The sequence below is a fragment of the Leucoraja erinacea genome, chromosome 3, assembly GCF_028641065.1.
Source record: "Leucoraja erinacea ecotype New England chromosome 3, Leri_hhj_1, whole genome shotgun sequence".
NCBI classification, from domain to species: domain Eukaryota; kingdom Metazoa; phylum Chordata; class Chondrichthyes; order Rajiformes; family Rajidae; genus Leucoraja; species Leucoraja erinaceus.
The window spans coordinates 294024-319899 of NC_073379.1; the positions used below are offsets into that span (position 1 = coordinate 294024).

The window sequence follows — 25876 nt, forward strand, 5'->3', positions numbered from 1 at the left end:
GGGCAGCCTCCGCGAGGCTGGCACCAAGATCAGCGCAACAGCTTCTCTTCAGCTCTGGTGAGCAGCAGAGAACACACCACACACATCACACACAGACACACGTACATTCACCCAGACACAGACACACGTACACACACCCACAGACACACGTACACACACACACTCACACACGTACACACACCCAGACACAGACCCACATACATACACACAGCGTGCAGCACCCAGAGACACAGACACACGTACACACCCAGACACAGACCCACGTACGCACACACACCACACAACACCCAGACACAGACACACGTACACACCCAGACACAGACCCACGTACGCACACACACCACACAACACCCAGACACAGACACACGTACACACACCCAGACACACACACACACACACACACACAGTCACAGACACACACACACACACACCAGACACACACCCACATACACACACACAGCGTGCAGCACCCAGAGACACAGACACACGTACACACCCAGACACAGATCCACGTACGCACACACACCCCACAACACACAGACACACACACACACCCAGACACAGACCCACGTACGCACACACACCACACAACACCCAGACACACGCACACACACCCAGACACAGACCCACGTACACACACAAAGACACAGACCCATGTACACACACGCACCACACAACACCCAGACACAGACACACCACACACACCCAGACACAGACCCACGTACGCACACACACACACACACAACAACACCAGACAGACACATGTACACACACCCAGACACAGACCCACATACACACACACAACACCCAGACACAGACCCACGTACACACACACCCAGACACAGACCCACGTACACACACCAAGACACAGACCCATGTACACACACGCACCACACAACACCCAGACACAGATACACGTACACACACACACCACACAACACCCAGACACAGACACACGTACACACCCAGACAGACACTCATACACACACGTGCAGCACCCAGACACACGTACACGCCCACACAGACCCACACACACACACACACACCCCACAACACCCAGACACAGACCCACGTACACACACCCAGACACAGACCCACGTACACACACACACACACACACACACCACAGACACAGACCCACGTACACACACCCAGACACAGACCCACACCACACACACACCCAGACACAGACCCATATACACACACCCAGACACAGACCCACATACACACACCCAGACACAGACCCACGTACACACACCCAGCACACCCACGTACACACACCCAGACACAGACCCACATACACACACACCCAGACACAGACCCACGTACACACACCCAGCACACCCACGTACACACACCCAGACACAGACTCACATACACACACCCAGACACAGACCCACATACACACCCACACCAGACACAGACCCATGTACACACACCCAGACACAGACCCACGTACACACACCCGGATACAGACCCACGTACACACACCTAGACACAGACACACATGCACACACCCAGACACAGACACACATACACACCCAGACACAGACCCAGTACACACACCCAGACACACACACATGCACACCACACCCAGACACAGACCCACGTACACACACACACCGCAGACTGAGCACAGAGCCCTGTTCCCCCCACCCCCCAAAACCTCCCTCCTGGTCTCTCACGATCTTCCATCAGGTACACACCTCTCTCTCTGCTGCCCACACAGTCGCTGTGATGGCTCAATGGTTACGGGCTCATCCACACTCTCCCAGCCATCCCCGGAATTATCCGTCCTCTCTCTGGGATTATCCGTCCTCTCTCTGGGATTATCCGTCCTCTCTCTGGGGTTATCCGTCCTCTCTCTGGGATTTTCCGTCCTCTCTCTGGGTTTTACCACCTTCTCTGTGGCATTTTCCGTACTCTCCCAGCCATCTGTGCCATCAGGGTCATCCACCAGCTCCCCGGGATCAGTGCTGATTGATCCGTCCCCACATCCCCCAGGGTCCATAGTCAGGGAGTCATCCAGGAAGTGCTCCATATCCGAGTCAGAATCCTCCTGAAATCAGAGATTGGTGAAACAACATAAAGTTACACAGACACATGGCACATAAACAGGCCCTTCGGCCCAACTCCTCCATGCCCACCAACATGCCCCATCAAGATAGTCCCATTTGCCCACGCCAGCATATTTTAAAAGTTGTTACAGTCCTTGCCTCAACCACCTACTTTGGAAGTCGTTCCATACACCCACCACACTCTGTGAAAAGTTGCTCCTCAGGTTCCTATTAGAATCTTGCCCCTCTCATCTTAAACCTCTGTCCTTTGGTTCTTGAGTCCCTTGCTCTGGGTAAAAGACTGTGCATTCACTCTATCTATTAGTTTAGTTTAGTTTAGAGATACATTGCAGAAACAGGCCCTTCAGCCCACCGAGTCCATGCCAACCACGATCCCCACACACTTACACTATCTGCTACACACACGAGGGACAATTTACAATTAGCCCAAGCCAATTAGCATACAAACCTGTATGTCTTTGGAATGTGGGAGGAAACCAGACCACCCGGAGAAAACCTACGCAGGTCATAGGGAGAACGTACAAAATCCGTACAGATAGCACCCGTTGTTAGGAACGAACGCAGGTCTCTGGTGCTGTGAGACAGCAGCTCTACCACTGTGCTGCCCTGTACCTCTCATGATTTTATACACCTCTATAAGATCACCCCTCAGCCTCCTGCAGTCCAAGGAGAAAAGTCCAACCTCTCCCGTAGCTCACGATTGGGAAGGTGAAGGGCCAAACACTGCCCGCTGGCTCCACCTCCCCGTTTCCAGCAGCTCTCGCTATTGATCCACATGGTTTAGTTTCATTTATGTTCATACGTGATAGGAGCAGAATTAGGCCATTCGGCCAAATGAGTCAATCATGGCTGATCTATCTCTCCCTCCCAACCCCATTCTCCTGCCTTCTCCCCATAATCCCTGACACCCGCACTAATCAAGAATCTATCTATCCCTGCCTTAAATATATCTATTGATGACCTCCACAGCCTTATTGTTATCATGTGTATCGTGGCACAGTGATGTGCGCTATCCAAAAAGATTATGCATGACTACAATCAAGCCGTCCACAGTGTACAGATACAGGATGGTGTAAGAAATGCTGCTGTTGGAATAAAGGTTTAAAAGAGTGGAGTGATCGTAATGCATGAGAGGTGATGAGTTCTGGGAGCATCAGCAGAGAGTGGCCTGGCCTGGCCACTGTCTTTGTCCACTCTGGTGTCACCCTAGAACGGTCCCTGTACAAAACACCACCTCATCTAAGAGAAGACGTTACGGATCGCCCATCCCTTCCCTCCAGAGATGCTGCCTGAGTTACTCCAGAACTCTGTGAAACATCACCTATCCATGTTCTCCACAGATGCTGCCTGACCCGCTGAGTTACTCCAGCACTCTGTGAAACGTCACCTATCCATGTTCTCCACAGATGCTGTCTAACCCGCTGTATTACTCCAGCACTTTGCATCTATCTTCAGTGTAAACCAGCATCTGCAGTTCCCTCTTACACACCTCATCGAGAAATGGAGGCATCTGTCTAACATTTAGATGTGAAATGAGATGATGGCAAGATGGGTGTCAGGGGTTATGAGGAGAAGGCAGGAAAATGGGGTTAGGAGAGTGATAGATCAGCCATGATTGAATAGCGGGAGTAGACTTGATGGGCCGAATGGCATAATTCTGCTCCTATTATACATAGAAAAATTGGTGCAAGAGTAGGCTATTCGGACCTTGGAGTCAGCACCGCCATTCGATATGATCATGGCTGATCATCCAAAATTAGTACCCCATTCCTGCATTTTCACCATATTCCTTTATTCCTTTAGCCCTAAGAGCTAAATCTATGTCTCTTGAAAACATCCAATGAATTGGCCTCCACTGCCTTATGTGGCAGCGAATTCCACATGTTCACAACCTTCTGGCTGAAAACGTTTTTCCTCATCTCAGTCCTAAATAGCTTATCCCTTATACTTAAACTGTGACCCCTGGATCTGGCCTCTCACAACATTTTTCCTGCATCTAGCCTGTCCAATCTTTTAAGAAATGTATATGTTTCTATAAGATCCCCTCTCATCCATCTAACTTCCAGTGAATGTAAGCCCAATCGACCCATTCTTTCATCATATGACAGTCCCGCCATCCCGGAAATTAACCTGGTGAACCTAAATTGCAATCCCTCAATAGCAACAATGTCCTTCCTCAAATTAGGAGACCAAAACTGCACAAAATACTCCAGATGTGGTCTCACCAGGGCCCTGTACAACTGCAGTAGGACCTATTTCCGACACTTCCCTACCATTCCTTGACCTCACTATCTCCATTGCAGGTGATAGACTTCTGACCGACATACACTATAAACCCACTGACTCCCATGGCTATCTGGACTACACTTCTTCCCACCCTGCTTCCTGTAAGGACTCCATCCCCTACTCCCAATTCCTCCGTCTACGCCGCATCTGCTCCACGGATGAGGCGTTCCACACCAGGACATCTGAAATGTCCTCATTATTCAGGGAACGGGGGTTCCCCTCCTCCACCATAAATGAGGCTCGCACCAGGGTCTCTTCCATACCCCGCAACACTGCTCTCTCTCCCCATCCCCCCACTCGCAACAAGGGCCGAGTCCCCCTAGTCCTCACCTTTCACCCCACCAGCCGTCACATACAAAAAGTAATCCTCCGTCAGTTTCGCCACCTCCAACGTGACCCCACCACTCGCCACATCTTCCCATCTCCCCCCACATCTGCCTTCCGCAAAGACCGCTCCCTCCATAACTCCCTTGTCAATTCTTCCCTTCCCTCTCGTACCACCCCCTCCCCAGGCACTTTCCCTTGCAACCGCAAGAGATGCAACACTTGTCCCTTTACCTCCCCCCTCGACTCCGTTCAAGGACCCAAGCAATCATCCCAGGTGCGACAGAGGTTTACCTGCATCTCTTCCAACCTCATCTATTGCGTCCGCTGCTCTAGATGTCAGCAGATCTATATGGGTGAGACCAAGCGGAGGTTGGGCGATCGTTTCGCCGAACACCTCCGCTCGGTCCGCAATAACCAAGCTGACCTCCCGGTGGCTCAGCACTTCAACTCCCCCTCCCACTCCGTCTCCGACCTCTCTGTCCTGGGTCTCCTCCATGGCCACAGCGAGCAGCACCGGAAATTGGAGGAACAGCACCTCATATTCCGTTTGGGGAGTCTGCATCCTGGGGGCATGAACATCGAATTCTCCCAATTTTGTTAGTCCTTACTGTCTCCTCCCCTTCCTCAGTCCCCCTGCTGTCTCCTCCCATCCCCCAACCTTCGGGCTCCTCCTCCTTTTTCCTTTCTTGTCCCCGCCCACCCCCGCCCCCGATCAGTCTGAAGAAGGGTTTCGGCCCGAAACGTTGCCTATTTCCTTCGCTCCATAGATGCTGCTGCACCCACTGAGTTTCTCCAGCTTTTTTGTGTAACCTGCAGTAGGACCTCCTTGCTCCTAAACTCAAATCCTCTCGCAATGAAAGCCAACATGCCATTAGCTTTCTTCACTGCCTGCTGTTCCTGCATGCTTACTTTCAGTGACTGATGTACAAGCACACTCAGGTCTTGTTGAATCTCCCCTTTTCTAAATCTGACACCATTCAGATAATGCGTAAAAAGGAACTGCAAATGCTGGTTTAAACCGAAGATAGACACAAAAAATAGAGGAACACAGCGGGACAGGCAGCATCTCTGGAGAGTATTGCGTGACATTTCGGTTCAAGACCATTCTTCAGACTGGTTAGGGATAAGAGAAACGAGAGGCATGGAGAGATAAAGAACAATGAATGAAAGATACGCAAAAAAGTAACAATGATAAAGGAAAGGCCATTATAAGCTGCTTGTAGGATGAATATGAGAAGCTAGTGCAACTTGGGTGGGGGAGGGATTGAGAGAGAGAGAGAGATAGAGAGAGAGAGTGAGAGAGAGGGAATGCCGGAAGTGAGAGAAATCAATATTCATACCACTGAGCTGTAAGCTACCCAAGCGAAATATGACATGTTGTTCATCCAATTTGCGTTTAGCCTCACTCTGACAATGGAGGGGACCGAGACAGAAAGGGGTTTGGGGCACGTGTACAGACTGGGATTTGGGGGTACATGTACAAACAGTGTTTTGGGGTGCATGTTTACTGGGGTTTGGGGTAAGTGTACAGACTGCCCCCTTGGTTCACTCACCGTGACTCTGCCTGTGATCCTGGTCCTGGAGTTGGTGTGGACGGTGATGGAGATGCCGGGACCGATGGGAGTGCGTGGCCTCCGCTCCTGATCCGCACACGCAGCCACCGCTGCTGGGGAAACGTAGCCACCTGTACGTCCACAAACAGCCGGAGTCAGTACAAACAGGCTGGGCAGCTACATGTCCCCATGCCCACTGTTGTCAGTCAGTGCCATGTCACCACCCAAGCCCAATGCCCGTGCCATGGTCAGCCCCACTCTTTACTTTAGTTAGAGATACAGCGCAGAAACACCGAGTTGACGCCAACCAGCTATCCCCGCACACTAGCACTATCTTACACACTAGGGGAAATTTACAATTATACCAAAACTAATTTACCTACAAACCTGTGCGTCTTTCCAGTGTTGGGGGAAAAACCGGAAATCCTGAAGAAAACCCACACGGTCACAGGGAGAACGTACTAACTCCGTACAGACAGCACCCATAGTCAGGACTGAACCCGGGGTCTGGCGCTGTGAGGCAGCAACTCGACCACTGCGCCAACATGCCACTGAGTGAAGGCCCATGGGTGAAGGAGACTACAGAGTGGTGGGCAATGCCCATTCCTTCACTGCCTGAGAAGCAGCAACATGCAGTGGAGCACCCCGGTCAGCTTCTGTCGAGCCTCCCTCTCTCCCCCGCATCCTCTCCATCACCCTGAACACAGAGACGCGGAACCTTAGCTCCAAGTCTGGGGCCAACACCAACATCCAGCACAGGTACTGCCCTCCCCACCGGCCAGGGCATCGACAGAGAGTGCTGGACACTGCCCCATCCATCACGGGTACTCACCTCCCCAATGCCCAGGGATCTACAGGAGGCGCTGCCCCAATAAGCCAGACAATACCATCAAAGTCCCACACCACCCTCTCATCTTGCCGCTACCATTGGGAAGAAGGTACAGGAGCCTGAGAACCGTGACCTCCAGTTTGAAGAACAGCTTCTTCCCAACAACAGAAGGTTCTTGAATCACCCCGCACAACACTAACCTGACCCCGAGCTCAGCACCGAACAGCATTAGAGTTTGCAAACAAAAAAAACACTGTGCACTATTATGGTCTGGTTTACAAGTATAACTACTGTAAGTATGACAAGGAAAGAGTGTGGGCAAGTATAATTGTCTCAGTCTATTGTCTATCTATTTGTTCTGCTGCTGCGTTAGTTAATGTGCCTGTTAAGGGCCTGTCCCACCAGCATGCAGCTAGCGCGACCTAACGTGGTCGCTTGAGCCGTACGGCCTCGCGGGGCCGGTCCCACTTCGATCGCCGGAGCCTTATGGAGTTCTGCGGGGCTGGTCCCGACATTGCGCAGGGCTCCAAAAAACTGACACTGTCCAAAAATTCCGCGCGACAACGGCCTGTCGGCCCGCTGCCGCATTGAGGCCATACGCAGCGCCTCGCCGCTGTACGCAGCGTCTTGACTCCGTCTTGACTCCGTACGCAGCGTCTTGACGGCGTACGCCTAGCGCATGGCGTTGCGCAATGACATCACCGCCCGGCGTGCCGTTGCGTGATGACGTAACCGCCCGCTGCCGTGCGACGTCCAAATTCAGTCGGCCCGCCTCCTGCCCAGCTGATTGGTGAGTATGATGTCGGGACCAGCTCCGCATAACTCCAGCCGGCTCCGTGGTTGGAAGTGGGACCGGCATCACGAGGCCGTATGCCTCAAGCCACCACGTTTGGTCACGCTAGACGCATGCAGTCGCATGCTGGTGGGACAGGCCTTTTAGGCTGCAGCATGCAAGGACTTACAAGCAAGCATCCCTGGTGCTAATGACAACTTTCAGATATTTTATTACAGATGTACAAGATGTAGGTGAGGCCACACTTGGAGTACTGTGTTCAGTTTTGGTCACCCTGCCACAGGAAGGATGCCAGTATGCTGGAGAGAGTGTTGACAAGGTTTATGTTGAAGGGCTGGGCCACAGGACGAGGCTGGGCTTGGACATCACAGACAGGGAGGAGAGGAAAGGGGAGCATTCTCTCCGCACGGACCATGCATGGATCACAGACACCTACCGTGCTCCTGAGAAGAGTTTCTGTGGCCATATCGCGACCCCTCTTCATCGCTTTCGCTGTCCGAGTCTGAGGTCAGATCCTGACCACTGCAGAGGTTTGTGTCACCAGAGTCCTGCTTCTGCAATTGTCCTGCGCTCTCCGATCTGTCAACAACACAGCAGCTTATTCATAGAGTGACACAGCCTGGAAACAGGCTCTTCAGCCCAACATGCCTACGCCGGCCAACATGCCATCTACACTAGTCCCACCTCAGTCATAGTGACACAGCGTGGAAACAGGCTCTTCAGCCCAACTTGCCCACGCCGGCCAACATGTCCCATCTACACTAGTCCCACCTCACAGAGTCATAGTGACACATCGTGGAAACAGGCTCTTCAGCCCAACTTGCCCATGCCGGCCAACATGTCCCATCTACACTAGTCCCACCTCACAGAGTCATAGTGACACATCGTGGAAACAGGCTCTTCAGCCCAACTTGCCCATGCCGGCCAACATGTCCCATCTACACTAGTCCCACCTCACAGAGTCATAGTGACACATCGTGGAAACAGGCTCTTCAGCCCAACTTGCCCACGCCGGCCAACATGTCCCATCTACACTAGTCCCACCTCACAGAGTCATAGTGACACATCGTGGAAACAGGCTCTTCAGCCCAACTTGCCCACGCCGGCCAACATGTCCCATCTACACTAGTCCCACCTCACAGAGTCATAGTTACACAGCGTGAAAACATGCTCTTCAGCCCAACTTGTCCACGCCGGCCAACATGCCATCTACACTAGTCCCACCTGCCTGCGCTTGGCATATCAGTCTAAACCTGTCCCATCCATGCACCTGTCTGTTTCTTAAACGTTGCAGTCATCCCTGCCTCAACTAGCCCCACCGGCAGTTTGTTTCCACCACCCTTTGTGTGAAAAGTTACCCCTCAGGTTTCTATTCAATCTTTCCCCTCTCACCTTAAAGTTGCCCTGTCTGTCCTTGAGCACACACCGGACACGGCCACACCGACCCACCTCTTCTGGGGCTGCCGGTGCTTCCGCACTCGCTCCACCGCTTTCTCGTCCTCTGCACCCTGCAAGAGAGACACCGCGGTGGTTAACCAGACTGGCATCATTGGTTTCCCGCTACCCCTCCCTCGTTCATGGCAAGACCCAGCACCGCCGACATAGGCAGCCGTGCATGGCCGCATTCATCACCATCTCACACAGCAGGTCAGCGCCCACCACCGCCGGCACAGGCAGTCGTGCATGGGCTGCATTCATTCACAGGATCTTATGCAGTGGGCACCACCGACAGAGGCTTCTACAACAGCTGGACACAAGGACCCAAAACATCATAGAGTCAAACAGTGTGGAAACAGGCCTTTAGGCCCAACGTACCCACACCGGCAAACAAGTCCCATCTACACTAGCCCCACCTGCCTGCGCTTGGCCCATATCCCTCTACACCTGTCCTATCCATGTACCAGTCTAAATGCTTCTTAAACATTGCAATTGTACCTGCCTCAACTACTTCCTCGTTCTATGCACCCAGCAGGTTCCGATTAAATCTTCCCACCTCACCTTAAACCTATGTCCTCTGGTTATCAATTTCCCTACTTAGGATAACAGAATCTGCATCTACCCGATCTATTCCTCTCATGATTTTGTACACCTCTATAAGATCACACTTCATCCTCCTGCACTCCAAGGCTTGAATAGTCCCAGCTTATTCAACCTCTCCCTATATCTCATACGTTATAGTATTGGCAACATCTTAGTAAATGGTCTGTGAACCCTATAAAGCTTGACAACATCTATATTACTAAAAGTAAGATCTTGACCGCATTTGACGCACTGCAATGTGATTTCCTAGAGAACGCTGCCACTTACGGCTGTCATTTTTGGCCACCTCGCTCAGAGCCCCCCTCCACAGGACTGGAGTGGAGGATTTTTCCCATCGATTAAAAATCAGAGAGATATTAATGTTTAAAAATGTTTTGCCATTCTCTCTGCTGCCCCCGCTGGAGGCAGGGGGGAGGGACCATAAAACCCAGAAGTGTTGCGGCTCACTCAGTCTCTGCCAGACGGAGGAAGCGAGAGGGTCACAGCTCTCTGAGCTGCGAATAACACTGAACGCACGTCTACTCCACAGTGAGTCCCCGGGATGTGGTTTTCAGCAAATGTGTTTGTTGTTTGCAAAGTGCTTGCCCAATTGGCTTGGCTTTTTAAAGGGTTTGCTTGTAACAGTTTTTGGATGGATAAAGCGTGAATAAACATTTTATTAGATCAGGACTTGGTTTAATTTAAAAATTGGCGCTCAATCTGTGATTTTCGCTTAGTTGCAAGATGGCGCCGACTACGTCATTTCCGGTTAGCAGCATGCTGGCGCTGAGTGCGTCATTTCCGGGTCGTGGCAAGAAGCGAGAAGGTCACGTCAAGATGGCGCCGAGTGCAGGCACTGTTGAATAATTCAAGAGAGCTGACTACTCTGTCTATGGTGAGTGTGTTTGTTGGATGTTATTTAAAGCACCTTTTTGCTTCAGCACCAGCAGCCTCTACAGGAGGCTTTAAACATTTGTTTTACACACTGTATATTCAACACGTTCTGAAGTTACTTGCCATTTTAGTATTGGGTGAGTGTGTGTGAGTGAATGAGTGTGTGTGTGTGTGTGTGTGTGTGTGTGTGTGTGTGTGTGTGTGTGTATGAGTGTGTGTGTGTGTGTGTGTGTGTGTGTGAGTGTGTGTGTGTGTGTATGAGTCTGTGTGTGTGTGTATGTGTGTGAATGAGTCTCTGTGTGTGTGTGTCTGTGTGTGTGTGAATGTGTCTGTGTGTGTGTGTGTGAATGAATCTGTGTGTGTGTGAAAGTGTGTGTGTGTGTGTGCGTGTGTGTGTGCGTGTGTGTCTCTGTGTGTGTCTGTGTGAGGTGGAGGGTGTGTGTGATCAACAAATAACAAATAGTACGAACTAGTGCAACAGAAAGCCCCCCACCCCCCACTGGCCAGCAATATTGGAATTGGTGGAGAGGTGGAATATTGCGTTGGGTGACCAACCCTCCCGTGTGGTGCTGGGTCCCAACGGGTCCCACTTAGTCTAGTCTTTCCTATAACATTGTAGGCAAAACTGAACACAATACTCTGAATGAGGCCTCACCAACACTTAATAAATAGCTGTAACATGACCTCTCAGCTATTATACTCAAAATTCTGACTGAAGAAGGCCTATGTGCCAAACGTTTTTTGACCACCCTTTCTACCGGTGATGCCACTTTCAAGTAACTATATATCCATCTGCTCTGCAACTCTCCCCAGAGGTCTGCCATTCACTGTGTTGGTCCTGCACATGTTAGACTTTCCAAAATGCAACATCCCACATTTCTCTGTATTAACTTCCATCAACCATTCCTCAGCCCACCCGGCCAATTGATCGAGATCCAGATCCTGCTGCAAATATTGACGACCACTTTCACTATCTATAAAACACCCACTTTAGTGTCATCTGCAAACTTGCTAATCTTGCCATGTACGTTCTCATCCAAATCATTGATGTAGATGACAAACAGTAACGGGCCCAGCACCGAACCCTGTGGCACACCACCAGTCACAGGCCTCCAGTCTGAGAAGCAACCTTCCACCATCACCCTGTGCTTCCTTCAAAGAAGACAATTTTCTGTTCATTCAGCTATCTCTCCTTGCATCCCATGCAATCTAACCTTGCAGAGCAGCCTACCACGTGGAACCTTGTTGGCCCTAAGTGTGGCAGTAAGCAAGGGGGAGGGGTGTAGCTTGTGTTGTGGGTGGGGAGGGGGTGAGGGACATATCGTGTGGAGTTGTGGGTGGGGAGGGACATTCCGTGTGGAGTTGTGGGTGGGGGGGGGGGGGTGGGGGAGAGGGACGTACTGTGTGTTGTGGGTGTGTGGGTGAGCAGGGACGTACCTTGCTGAGTTTCCGCGGTGCCGTGTCGATGCCCAGACTGCGATCGAGCAGCCGTAGGGAGTGCAGGATGGCGGTGACGGACGTGTGGACCCGGATGGCGGGGCCATGACCGGGCCCCGTGCCCGTCCCGTGCGTGCCATGCACCGGCCTCCGCTCTGACCAGCGCACCATCCACTCCAGCAGCTTGGCCGTGTCACTGCAGCTCCCCTCCAGCCCGGGGTCAGGCTCACTGTCCAGCAGGGAGGGGGCTGGCGGGAGGCCGGGGGTGAGGAGGGAGGCGGGGGTGAGGGAGTAAGAGGGGGCATGAGCAGGGTCAGGGTCAGGGTCAGTGCCAGGCTGATGGTGGGACTCTGCCCCCCACTGCCAGGGCACATCTGCTGGAGCTGACAGAGAGCTCGTCCTTGACCCAAACAGGCCGCAGCCTCCTCCCCTGCCCCGGGCATGGTTGGCAGGGAAGTAGCCATGGGCACTGCCCTGGGCCCGGATGGAGGAGTGCAATGGGTCTGGCACGGTGGAGATGGCAGCAGTCGTTATGGTTTGCCTGCAGCCCAGGTGCCGCCCCTGTGGCGGGTGGGCCAGTGAGATGCCAGGGCCGGTTGCCGTGCCGATGGCCTGTGCCACCCGGCCCCGGTTCTGCCGCCGCTTTAGCGAGCTCTGCACGTGGAAGGCCAGCGAGTCGAGCTCCTGCTCCCTCAGCCGGTGGCCATAGCTGCTCAGCAGCGGCACGGCACCGCTCTCGTTCACCGCTCCGTCTCGCTCCAACACGTAGCTCAGGAACAGCTCCAGGAACTTCACGTACTCCTCGTCACCGCACTCAAACTCCCAGGAGCCGACCTGAATCAGCCGCTGCTCCCCACCATCACGCTCCCCGTCCACGCCACTCGCCGACGTCTTCCTGCTGCCCGCTCCCCTGCCTCGCTCTCCCGTCCCCCGCTGCCTCGACTCCTGGACCCTGCAATACACAACGCACATTACACAGTGGGACACCGGCATTGGGACGGCACAGAGAGAGAGATAGAGGACGCTCTCACCAACTACTACAGATGCGCCGCAGAAAGCATTTTATCACGATGCATCACAGCACCATTTGGGAACCGAAAGAAATTGCAAAAACGCGAGAAATTGCTGCGAATTGTGGACGCAGCCCAGCCCATTGCTCAAACCAACCTCCCTTCCATGTCTGCCTTCAAGGGACCCACATTTGACTTTGCTACTCTTTTTCCCTTAACATATCTAAAGAAGCTTTTACTGTCCTTTATATTCCTGGCCAGCTTCCCTTCATACTTCATCTTTTTGGCCCGTGTTGCCCGCTTTGTTTCCTTCTGTTGTCCTATGAAAGTTTCCCAATCCTCTGGCTACCGGCTACTCTTTGCTGTGTTATACATCTTTTCTTTTAGTTTTATTCTATCCCTAACCTCTTCTCAGCCACGGTTGCCTCCTACTCCCCTTAGAATCTTTATTCCTATTAGGAAGCGTCTTCTTGATTATGCCCGGAAATTCCTGCCATTGCAGTTCCACCGTCATTCCTGCTAGTATCCCTTTCCAGTGTACCTTGGCCAGCTCCTCACTCTTGCCTTCATAGTCCCTTGTTCAACTGCATCACTGACATTTCCAATTTAACCTTCTCCTTCTCAAATTGCAGATTAAAACTAATCATATTATGATCACTGCCTCCAAGCAGTTCCTTTACCTCGAGTTCTCTTATCATATCTGGTTCATTGGACAACACTAAATCCAGAATTGCCTTTTCTCTGGTCAGCTCCATTACAAGCTGCTCTAAGAATCCATCTCGGAGGCACTCTACAAACTCTCTTTATTGGGGTCCCTGAACCAACCTGATTTTCCCAATCTACCTGCATATTGAAATGCCCCATCACCACAGTGGCATTACCTGTGTTACATGCCAGTTTTAACTCCTGCTGCAACTTACACCCTACATCTAGGCTACTATTTGGGGGTCTGTAGATAACACCAATTAGTGTATTCTTGCCTTTACAATTCCTCAACTCAATCCACAGTGACTCGACCACGTCAGTCCATATGTCTTCCCTCGCAAGGGGCTGAATTCCATCCTTCACCAGCAGAGCTACCCCCCCCCCCCCCCCCTCCTCTGCCCACCTGCCTGTCCTTTCTATAGGATGTATAACCCTGAATATTAAGTTCCCAGGCCTGATCCTCCTGCAGCCACGTCTCAGTAATCTCCACAACTCAGAGCTCCCGAAGACAGCAACAAAGAGAAGCAGGAAAAAGCACTGATTGGCTCTAGCCCGAGTGGGATGAGAGTTAGAAGTGAGTCAGAGGGGGAAACAGTTTAAAACTGAGGAATTTGGTTTGTAAATTGGTAAATTAGGCAATTTATCAGTCAATATAAGCAAGACGGCTCTTAGGAAATGGCCTTAGGAGAAAAGTGTGAGTGTTTGGCTTGAGAGTCTTTGGCGAGGAGACTGAGGAGAGGAGGAGAGGAGGCTACGGAGAGGAGGCTACGCATAAAGCTCGAGAGGACGGAACGCGGTGAACACATGTTGGGACAGATGAGACAGAGTGAGGCTTGCAGAATGTGGGAGCCCAGGGACACAGATGGAGCCTCTGGTTGCTGCAACTGTGGCAAGTGCGTCCAGCTTCAGCTCTTAAAGGACCGTGTTGGGGCACTGGAGAAGCAGCTGGATGACCTCAGGGCCATCTGGGAAAACAAGAGTTTCCTGGACAGGACCTACAGTGAGGCAGTCACGCCGAGGATCCTGGCGTGGAGTGCAGTGAAGACTCAGGTGGCTGTGCCTAATGATAACAGGTACGTCCTCTTGGGACCTGTCCGGGGAGACGATGTTTCCAGTCCGAGCGGCGGACACGTCAGCGGCTCCAATCCTGGAGATGGGACTCGACCGGCGAGACCGACGTCGGGAAAAGCCCTAGGCGTGGGTGACCCCATTGTCCGAGGAGCGGACAGGAGATTCTGTGGCGGCAGACGAGATGCGAGGATGGTCTGTTGTCTCCCTGGTGCCAGGGTTCAGGATGTCATGAGCCGAATTCTGAACGTCCCCGAGAGAGAAGATGAACAGCCGGCAATAGTTGTGCACGTAGGCACAAACGACATCGGGAAGAAGTAGAAGGAGGTTCTCCAACATGAGTTCAGAGAGTTGGGAAGAAGACTGAAATGCCGGACTTCCAGGGTGGTTATCTCTGGATTGCTTCCAGTACCACGTGCTAATGAGGACAGGAACAGGGAGATAGGGGATCTGAATGTGTGGCTGAGGGGCTGGTGCAGGGAGCAAGGATTTTGTTTTATAGACCACTGGGATCTCTTCTGGGGTACGGGTGACCACTTAACTGGAGGGGGACTGACATTCTGGCAGGCAGGTTTGCTAGGGCTACACGTGTGGGTTTAAACTAAATTGTGTGGGGGGGGGGATTGGCAAATTGGGAGTATAAAAATGGTTAAAGGGGAAGTGGCTACAGGAAAAATTACAAAAGATTCTCGAATTAATGGGAAGGAAAGCTTGAGAATGGACAACAGAGTAAGGTCAGGGCTAATTGCGATGGGAGAAGTGAATACGGAGGTCAAAGTAGTGTATATGAATGCGCGAAGTATAAGGAATAAAGTGGACGAGCTTGAGGCTCAGTTGGAAACAGGCAACTATGATGATGTGGGAATTACCGAGACATGGCTGCAAGAGGGCCAGGACTGGGAATGAATATTCAAGGGTATACCTCTTATCGAAAAGACAGACAGGTGGGCAGAGGAGGTGAGGTTGCCCTGTTGGTGAGGAATGAAATTCAGTCCCTTGCAAGGGGCGACATTGAAACAGGAGATGTGGAGTCAATATCGCTAGAACCAAGGAATTGTAAGGGTAAAAAGACCCTAGTGGGACAAAAACAGTTGGCCCCCAAACAGTTGAATCAGGAGTTAAAATTGGCATGTAGTAAAAGTAATGCTGTGGTTGTTATGGGAGATATCAACATACAGGTAGACTGGGAAAATCAGGTTGGTACTGGACCCCAAGAAAGGGACTTTGTAGAGTGCCTCAGTGTTGGATTCTTTGAACAGCTTGTGTTGGAGCCTACCAGGGAGAAGGCAATTCTGGATTTAGTGTTATGTAATGAACCGGATTTGATAATGGACCTCTAGGTTAATGAGCCATTAGGTTTAAGGTTTATCAGGTTTAATCTACAATTGGAGATGGAGAAGAGCAGATCGGAGGTGTCAGTGTAGCAGTTGAGTAAAGGGGTCTATGGGGCCATGAGGGAGGAGCTGGCCAAATGTACTGGAAAGATAGTAGCAAGGATGACAGTGGAACAAAAATGGAAGGTATTTCTAGGAATAATACAGAAGGTGCAGGATCAGTTCATTCCTAGGAGGAAGAAAGATTCCAAGGGGTGAAAGGGACGACCATGGCTGACAAGGGACGTCAGGGACAGTATAGAAATTAAAGCGAAGAAGTACAATGTAGCAAAGATGAGCGGGAAGCAAGAGGATTGGGTAATGTTTAAAGAACAACAGAAAATAACCAAATAGACAATACAGGGAGAAAAGATGAGGTAGAAGGTAAGCTAGCCAAGATTATAAAGGAGTATAGTAAAAGCTTCTTTAGGTTTGTGAAGAGGAAAAAAATAGTTAAGACCAAAGTTGGAGCTTTGAAGACCGAAAAAGGTGAATTTATTATGGGGAACAAGGAAATGGCAGATGAGTTGAACAGGTACTTTGGATCTGTCTTCACTAAAGAGGACACAAACAATCTTCCTGATATAGTAGTGGCCAGAGGATCTGGAGTGACGGAGGAACTGAAGGAAATGCACATTAGGCAGGAAATGGTGTTGGATAGACTGATGGGACTGAAGGCTGATAATTCCCCAGGGCCTGATGGTCTGCATCCCAGGGTACTTAAGGAAGTGGCTCTAGAAATCGTGGATGCATTGGTGATAATTTTCCAATGTTCTATAGACTCAGGATCAGTTCCTGTGGATTGGAGGGTAACTAATGTTATCCCACTTTTTAAGAAAGGCGAGAGAGAGAAAACAGGCAATTATAGACCAGTTGACATTGGTGGTGGGGAAGATGCTGGAGTCAATTATAAAAGATGAGATAGCCGCACATTTGGATAGCAGTAACTGGATGGGTCCGAGTCAGCATGGATTTACGAAGGGGAAATCATGCTTGACTAATCTTCTGGAATTTTGTGAAGATGTAACTAGGAAAATGGACAAGCGAGAGCCAGTGGATGTAGTGTACCTGGACTTTCAGAAAGCATTTCATAAGGTCCCACATAGATGATTAGTGGGCAAATTTAGGGCACATGGTATAGAGTGCTGACATGGATAGAGAAGTGGTTGGCAGACAGGAAACAAAGAGTAGGGATTAACGGGTCCCTTTCAGAATGGCAGGCAGTGACTAGTGGGGTACCGCAAGGCTCGGTGCTGAGACCGCAGCTATTTACAATATACATCAATGATTTGGATGAAGGGATTCAAAGTAACATTAGCAAATTTGCAGATGATGCAAAGCTGGGTGGCAGTGTGAACTGAGGAGGATGCTATGAGAATGCAGGGTGAATTGGACAGGTTGGGGGAGTGGGCAGATGCATAGCAGATGAAGTTTAATCCGGATAAATGTGAGGTTATCCACTTTGGTAGCAAAATCAGGAAGGCAGATTACTATCTAAATGGCGTCAAGTTGGAAAAAGGGGAAGGACAACGGGATCTGGGGGTCCATGTACATCAGTCTATGAAAGTAAGCATGCAGGTACAGCAGGCAGTGAAGAAAGCGAATGGCATGCTGGCCTTTATAACAAGAGGAATCGAATATAGGAGCAAAGAGGTCCCTCTGCAGTTGTACAGTGCCCTAGTGAGACCACACCTGGAGTATTGTGGGCAGTTTTGGTCCCCTAATTTGAGGAAGGACACTCTTGGTATTGAGGGAGTGCAGCGTAGGATTTACAAGGTTACTTTCCGGGATGGCGGGAATGTCATCTGCTGAGAGATTGGAGCAGCAGGGCTTGTACACGCTGGAGTTTAGAAGGATGAGAGGATATCTCATTGAAACATAAGATTGTTAAGGGCTTGGACACACTAGAGGCAGGAAACATGTTCTCGATGTTGGTGGAATCCAGAACCAGGGGCCACAGTTTAAAAATAAGGAGTAAGCCATTTAGAACGGAGACGAAGAAGCCCTTTTTCTCACAGAAAATGGTGAGTCTGTGGAATTCTGTGCCTCAGAGGGTGGTGGAGGCAGGTTCTCTGGATGCTTTCAAGAGAGAGCTAGATAGGGCTCTTAAAAATAGCAGAGTCAAGGGATATGTGGAGAAGGCAGGAACGGTGTACTGATTGGGGATGATCAGCCATGATCACATTGAATGGCGGTACTGGTTCGAAGGGCCAAATGGCCTACTCCTGCACCTATTGTCTATTGTCTATATCTACCAACCTCTAACTGAGCCTCAAGCTCACCCCAGCTGTTATCAGGCAACTGAATCATTTCGATGAAGGAATTAAAAGTATGTTAACAAATTTGCAGATGACACAAAGCTAGATGGAAGTGTGAACTATGAAGAGGACGCTACAAAAATGCAGGTTGATTTGGACAGGTTGGATGATTGGGAAGATGCAGATTAATGTGGATAGATATGAGGTTATCCACTTTGGTGGCAAGAACAAGACATATAAGAACAAAGCTGATAGTGGAAGCATTCTCTGGGATTATGTGTAGGCAGGAACTGCAAATGCTGGTTTACGCCGAAGATAGACACAAAATGCTGGAGTAACTCAGCGGGACAGGCATCATCTCTGGATAGAAGGAATGGGAGAGGTTTTGGGTCGAGACCCTTCTTCAGATTGTCACTCTTTAATCAAACAGAAAGGCAAGTGGAACTCAGTGCTTGCATTTGCCTGACCGCTGAGTTCCTCCAGCAGTGTTTTTGCCCAGTGAGTGATGAGAGTTTGGGAGGGGTACAGGCTAAGGAAAGCAAAGACATACGCCGTTTTACGCGTCTAGCTCCTGTCGACCATCAAGCGGCCAGTTGCACTCTTACACCAATCCACATTCTCTTCAACTCCTTCCCACATTCCACCACTCCCTGTACACGGGAGGCAATGGGCAGAAGGCCAATTAACCCTCAAACATACACGTCTTTGGGATGTGGGAAGGAAACCGGAGCACCCGGAGAAAACCCACGTGGTCACAGGGAGAACATGCAGACTACATGCACATACAGCACCCGAGGTCAGGATTGAACCCAGGACTGTGGATCTGTGAGGCAGCGGCTGTATTCGCTGTTACGCAGCCACTCTACCTCGCAGTTAACGTCTGGTCTGTGGTCAGGAAGCTTTGGAGACCCAGGACATAACAAGAGAGAGAAACCCATTAGTGTTGATCAAGTATTTTCTGCCTCTGTGAGTGTGAGCGTAGAAGGGAGGGCAGAGTGGCGCAGCGGTAGAGTTACTGCCTCACAGCGCCAGAGACCCGGGTTCCATCATGACTACGGGTGCTGTCTGTACGGAGTTTGTACCTACTCCCCGTGACCTGCATGGATTTTCTCCAAGATCTTCGGTTTCCTCCCACACTACAAAGACGCAAACGTTTGTAGGTTAATTGGCTTGGTATACGTGTAATTTGTCCCTAGTGTGTGTAGGATAGTGTTAGTGTGCGGAACTCTAAACTAAACTAAGTATAGAAACATAGAAACATAGAAATTAGGTGCAGGAGTAGGCCATTCGGCCCTTCGAGCCTGCACCGCCATTCAATATGATCATGGCTGATCATCCAATTCAGTATCCCATACCTGCCTTCGCTCCATACCCCCTGATCCCCTTAGCCACAAGGGCCACATCTAACTCCCTCTTAAATATAGCCAATGAACTGGCCTCAACTACCCTCTGTGGCAGAGAGTTCCAGAGATTCACCACTCTCTGTGTTAAAAAAGTTCATGGGATGGGATGGGTGGCCTGACCAAGGCACGGTGGCACTGGAAACCACTCAAGTAGAGATAATAAAAGGAAGCCTGGAATTGGGAAGACATGGTGCATACAGAGAGCTACAGCCAGAATCCAAGTCCCAAAGGCAGCGTCGACCAAAAAAGGTTTAAATGGATGATGTGTCGGAAGGAACTGCAAATACTGGTTGAAACTGAAGATGGACACGAAAAGCTGGACAGGCAGCATCTCTGGAGAAAAGGAATAGGTGAAGTTTCGGGGCGAGTCCCTTCTTCAGTCTGGAAGTCAGCGGAAAGGGAAATGAGAGATATACTGTAGAAGTTGATATAGAGAGTTAGAGAACAAATGAAAGATATGCAAAAAAATAAGGATGAAAAAGGAAACGGTCCACTGTTGGCTGTAGGCCAAGTGAAAACGAGTTACTGACAGTGAAACTCACCAGGACGACAGTGATACTAGTACAAGGACTAGGGTGGGGGAGGGACAGAGAGAGAGGAGATGCAATGGTTACTTGTAATGAAATCAATGTTCATATCAAATGGATGATGGAATGCTCTGCCACTGAAGGCAGTGGAGGCCAATTCATTGGATGTTTTCAAGAAACAGTCAGGCCACAGTTCTTCTTCTTAATCTTTCGTGTGGCGTGCACAGCCTAAATTTGTTGGACATCTTGGTCTATTTGATCTTCCGTTTGTGCACGTTGAGTTGATTTCATTAGTCGATACAGGGCAGACCACATGAAGGTTGCAATCTTCCATCCCAGGCCACAGTTTAAGAATAAGGAGTAAGCCATTTAGAACGGAGATGAGGAAACACTTTTTCTCACAGAGAGTGATGAGTGTGTGAAATTCTCTGCCTCAGAGGGCGGTGGAGGCAGGTTCTCTGGATGCCAGATAGGGCTCTTAAAAATAGCGGAGTCAGGGGATATGGGGAGAAGGCAGGAACGGGGTAATGATTGGGGGTGATCAGCCATGATCACATTGAATGGCAGTGCTGGCTCGTAGGGCCAAATGGCCTACTCCTGGACCTATTGTCTATTTAGAGCTTAGGGCTTACAGAATCAAGGGATATGGGGAGAACATTTTGGATGATCTGCCATGATCATATTGAATGGCAGTGCTGGCTTGAAGGACCAACTCCTGCAGCTATTTTCTAAGTTTCTATGTTAGGCTTGCGGAATAATCCCAGGGTTGGGAATGTGCTTGGGAAACCTGAGCGCTCAATCATTCAATTTTACATTTGCTGCAGAGTGACCAAGGTCCTTGCTGCCTCAGTTAATTTTACTCATAAAACAAATTAAACATGACATAAAAACAGGCAGAATAATACAAAAGATCATGGTGCATTCTAACTGCATGTAACTTGCCCAGGTGATTGCCCGTGACCTGCGTGGGTTTTCTCCAAGATCTTCAGTTTCATCCCACACTCCAAAGGCGTACATGTTTGTAGGTTAATTGGCTTGGTATAAGTGTAAATTGTCCCTAGTGTGTGTAGGACAGTGTTAATGTGCGGAGTACGGCGGTTGGTGCAGACTCGGTGGGCTGAAGGGCCTGTTTCCGCACTGTATCTCTAAACTAAACTAAACCAAAACATCAAAGGAACCCACAGGGGCACTGCCCATTAAACCAGCCAACATCATCAAAGTCCCCCACCATCCCGGCCACACTCTCATCTCATTGCTACCATTGGGAAGAAGCTACAGGAGCCTGAGAACCGTGACCTCCAGGTTTAAGAACAGCTTCTTCCCAGCAGGTATCAGGCACTTGAACACTGTCCCAGCCACTGTGATCTTCTGGACCATATCACTGGTTACACTACGGGTTTAGGTCTTGCACTAGTGGGAGAGTGGAACTGGAATGTGATGAGACTGAGTGAGCAAGGTACAAACAGCTAGAAATCACTGTTAGCTTTTGTGTTACTCCACCTGTTTTTATGTATCCACCTAACACTTGTCAGACTTTGTCCCACCCCTACTTCTTCCAGCTTTCTCCTGCCCCCCACAACAGTGTGAAGGGTCCCGACCCGAATCATCAGCTATCCATGTTCTCTAAAGATGTTGCCTGACCCGCTGAGTTACTCCAGCACTCTGTGAAACGTCACCTATCCATATTCTCCACAGATGCTGCCTGCTGCCTGACCCACTGAGTATTGTCTTTCCGCGGACTGATAAGCACGGAACAAATACCTACACTATACCTACTACATGTGACAATAAACTAAAACTGAACTGAGTTACTCCAGCACTTTGCGTCTTCTTTTGTAAACCAACATCTGCAGTTCCCTGTGTCTACATATTACTGGATTAGTCCATTGTACAAATGGTGATTGTACATTTGTGTATGTTACTGTGTTTAGGGAGGGGGGGGTGTTACTGTGTTTAGGGGGGGTGTTACTGTGTTTAGGGGGGGGTTATTGTGTTTAGGGGGGGGGGTGTTACTGTGTTTAGGGGGGGGGGTGTTACTGTGTTTAGGGGGGGTGTTACTGTGTTTAGGGGGGGTTATTGTGTTTAGGGGGGTGTTACTGTGTTTTAGGGGGGGGTTACTGTGTTTACGGTGTTTAGGGGGGGTGTTACTGTGTTTAGGGGGAGGGGGTTTGTTACTGGGGGGGTGTTACTGTGTTTAGGGGGGGTGTTACTGTGTTTAGGGGGGGGTGTTTAGGGGGGGATGTTACTGTGTTTAGGGGGGGGTGTTTAGGGGGGTGACTGTGTTTAGGGGGGGTGTTACTGTGTTTAGGGGATGAGGGTTTTAGGGGGTTTACTGTGTTTTAGGGGGGGTGTTACTGTGTTTAGGGGGGGGGATGTTACTGTGTTTAGGGGGGGGTGTTACTGTGTTTAGGGGGGGTGTTACTGTGTTTAGGGGGGGGTGTTACTGTGTTTGGGGGGGGTGTGTTACTGTGTTTAGGGGGGGGTGTTACTGTGTTTAGGGGGGGGGTTACTGTGTTTAGGGGGGTTGTTACTGTGTTTAGGGGGGGGTGTTACTGTGTTTAGGGGGGGGTGGTTACTGTGTTTAGGGGGGGGGGTGTTACTGTGTTTAGGGGGGGGGGGAGATTGCATTGTGAGAATGCCCCTGCTCACTGCGGGTAGGTGCCCGCGGCCCCTGGTCAGTGCCCCCTGTACCTGTGCGGCTGCAGACTTGTGCCCTGGTGCGGGGTATCCATGGTCAGGCTGTCCAGACTCTCCCCCTCACTCTGGGTCATGGTGGTGCCGGTCAGGGTGGTGGTGGAGGAGAGCTGCTCGGTTTGCTGTTCACCAGCCTCCCCCGGGCCCTCGCCAGCGGGCTCCCACACGTGCGTCTCGCCGGGGCCCACCATGCGCGCCGTCCGTTTCAGCAGCTTCACCCGCTGTCGGGACAGTCCGTGCATCACCACCGACAGCAGCTCCTCTCCCCCGGGGCCTGCGGGCAAGGCAGGAGGCTTTGTGTCAGAAATGGTCTGTGCTAAAATGCTAGAGTTTAGTTTAGTTTAGAGATACAGCGTGGAAACAGGCCCTTAGGCCCATCGAGTGCACCCTGACCAGAACGTCCGAAACAACTGTCCCGACCCTGACACACATCCACCTACCCTGTCCGTACACACACGGACACAGGCCCTTCCGCCTAACCTCCATGCCAACCAACATGCCCCATCTGAGTTCGTCTCAGATCACTCTAAACCTTTCTTATCCAAATATTTTTTAAATGATGTTACTGCACCTGCCTCCTTGCTAAGTTGTTCCATACACCCACTATGTGAAAATGATGCCCCTCGTGGTCCAATTGAACCTTTCCCCCCTCACCTTAAACCTCTGCCCTCTGGTTCTTGATTCCTCTACTACTGGGTAAAAGACTCTCCACCTTGGCAGTTCAACTGCTCGCCCAGATCCTTGTGAAACAGCTGGAGACGCCGCCGCCCCTCGGCAGTGTGCTCCAATCACCCTGCTGACTCTAGTGAGTGAAAGTGCCGTAGAACATGGAGCAGTGCAGCACGGGGCAGGCCCATCCACCCACAATGTCTGCTCTCAACATGATGTCAAGATAAACCATATATAACAATTACAGCATGGAAACAGACCACCTCGGCCCTTCTAGTCCGTGCCGAACACTTACTCTCACCTAGTCCCATCTACCTGCACTCAGACCATAACCCTCCATTCCTTTCCCATCCACATACCTATACAATTTATTTTTAGATGATAAAGTCGAACCTGCCTCCACCATTTCCACTGGAAGCTCATTCCACACAGCTACCACTCTCTGAGTAAAGAAGTTCCCCCTCATGTTACCCCTAAACTTCTGTCCCTTAATTCTCAAATCATGTCCTCTTGTTTGAATCTTCCCTACTCTCAATGGAAAAAGCTTATCCACGTCAACTCTGTCTATCCCTCTTATCATTTTAAAGACCTCTATCAAGTCCCCCCTTAACCTTCTGCGCTCCAAAGAATAAAGACCTAACTTGTTCAACCTTTCTCTGTTCGCTGAAACCCAAGCAACATTCTAGTAAATCTCCTCTGTACTCTCTGTAAACTCAAGTGTGACCTTGATGTGATCCATGTGATCCATTCCCTGCATATCCATGTGCCTATCCTAAAATACCACAATCGTATCTGCGTCCGCCACCTACCCTGGCCCTCATCACCCTCTGTGTAAAAAAACTGTGCCCTCTGGTACTTAATATTCCATCTTGGGTAAAAGATCCTGACTGTCTACCCTGTCTCTGCCTCCCAAAATGTTATGTATTTCTATCAGGTCTCCCCTCAGCCTCCAACGCTCCAGAGAGAACAATCTAAGTCTGTCCAATTTCTCCCGGTAGTTAATACCCTCTATCCTAGTAAACCTCCTCTGCACCTTCTCCAAAGCCTCCACATTATTCCTGTAAAGGGGCAACCAGAACCACACGCAATGCTCCAAATGCAGCCTGACCAAAGTCCTCTCAATAACCCTTGTTTTACCTCTCTCTCCGTTGTTCTCCAACCAGCCTCACTGTCCTGATTAGATGTTAGCTTTATATGCCTCATTGTCAGCTTCCTCCCATTAACAATGATCTATTCTACATCTTCCTTCAGCTTCGTCCCCATTGATATGTCGTTTTCACACCTTACCCTTTCATATCACAGTGTCTCCCTCTCCCCTGACTCTCAGTCTGAATAAGGGTCTTAACCCGAAAGGTAGGCCACCCATTCCTTCTCTCCAGAGATGCTGCCTGTCCCGCCGAGTTACTCCAGCATTTTGTCTATTTTTGTGCAAAGCTGCTCGGTTCCTCCATTTGTCACTCCAGCTCCGGGGTGCTAACCCACAGACGCCCTCCCCCCAGGTGGAGAGGCAGGGGGTGCATGGCTCACCCCCCTCTCCCTTTACCTCTCTCTTACCCCCTCTCCCCTCCTAGCCCCATCCCTTCTCCCCCGCCCTCTCCCCTCACCAACCCTTCCCCCTCTCCCTACTCCCTTCTCTCGCCCACTCCCTTCTCCCCTTTCTCCCCCCCTTCCGCTCCTTCTTTCCTTCCCCTTTTTCCCCTCTCCCCCCCTCTCCATCCTCTTACCCCCATCCCGCCCCATGCCCCTCCCCCGTTGGGCCGCAGGAGGAGAGGGGGGGTTTCGGGGAGTGCACAGCTACCCGCGGTTGCAGGAGTCACCTTGCAGGGTGCTGTGTCGCAGCCGCTGCTGCAGTGAGTGGTGTTTGTCCCTCAGCGGCACCCGCACGTCTTCGACCCCGGGGAACGCCCTCACTATCAGCTCCACCACCTGCAGGGCAACGGGCAGTCTGGGTAA

General features: G+C 50.7%; 1 protein-coding gene across 1 annotated transcript in view; it reads right to left on the minus strand.

The window, feature by feature from the left end:
* cplane1 (ciliogenesis and planar polarity effector 1) overlaps positions 1-25876 on the minus strand; it is a 147686-nt gene that overhangs the window by 50443 nt on the left and 71367 nt on the right. Inside the window, exons 24-30 of the mRNA XM_055630462.1 lie at positions 25741-25849; positions 23252-23528; positions 12217-13168; positions 9259-9374; positions 8303-8445; positions 6245-6375; positions 1707-2059 (exon numbers count right to left, since the gene is read on the minus strand). Coding sequence (XP_055486437.1) covers positions 1707-2059; positions 6245-6375; positions 8303-8445; positions 9259-9374; positions 12217-13168; positions 23252-23528; positions 25741-25849 — 2081 coding nt within the window. The remainder of the gene's footprint in view (positions 1-1706; positions 2060-6244; positions 6376-8302; positions 8446-9258; positions 9375-12216; positions 13169-23251; positions 23529-25740; positions 25850-25876) is intronic.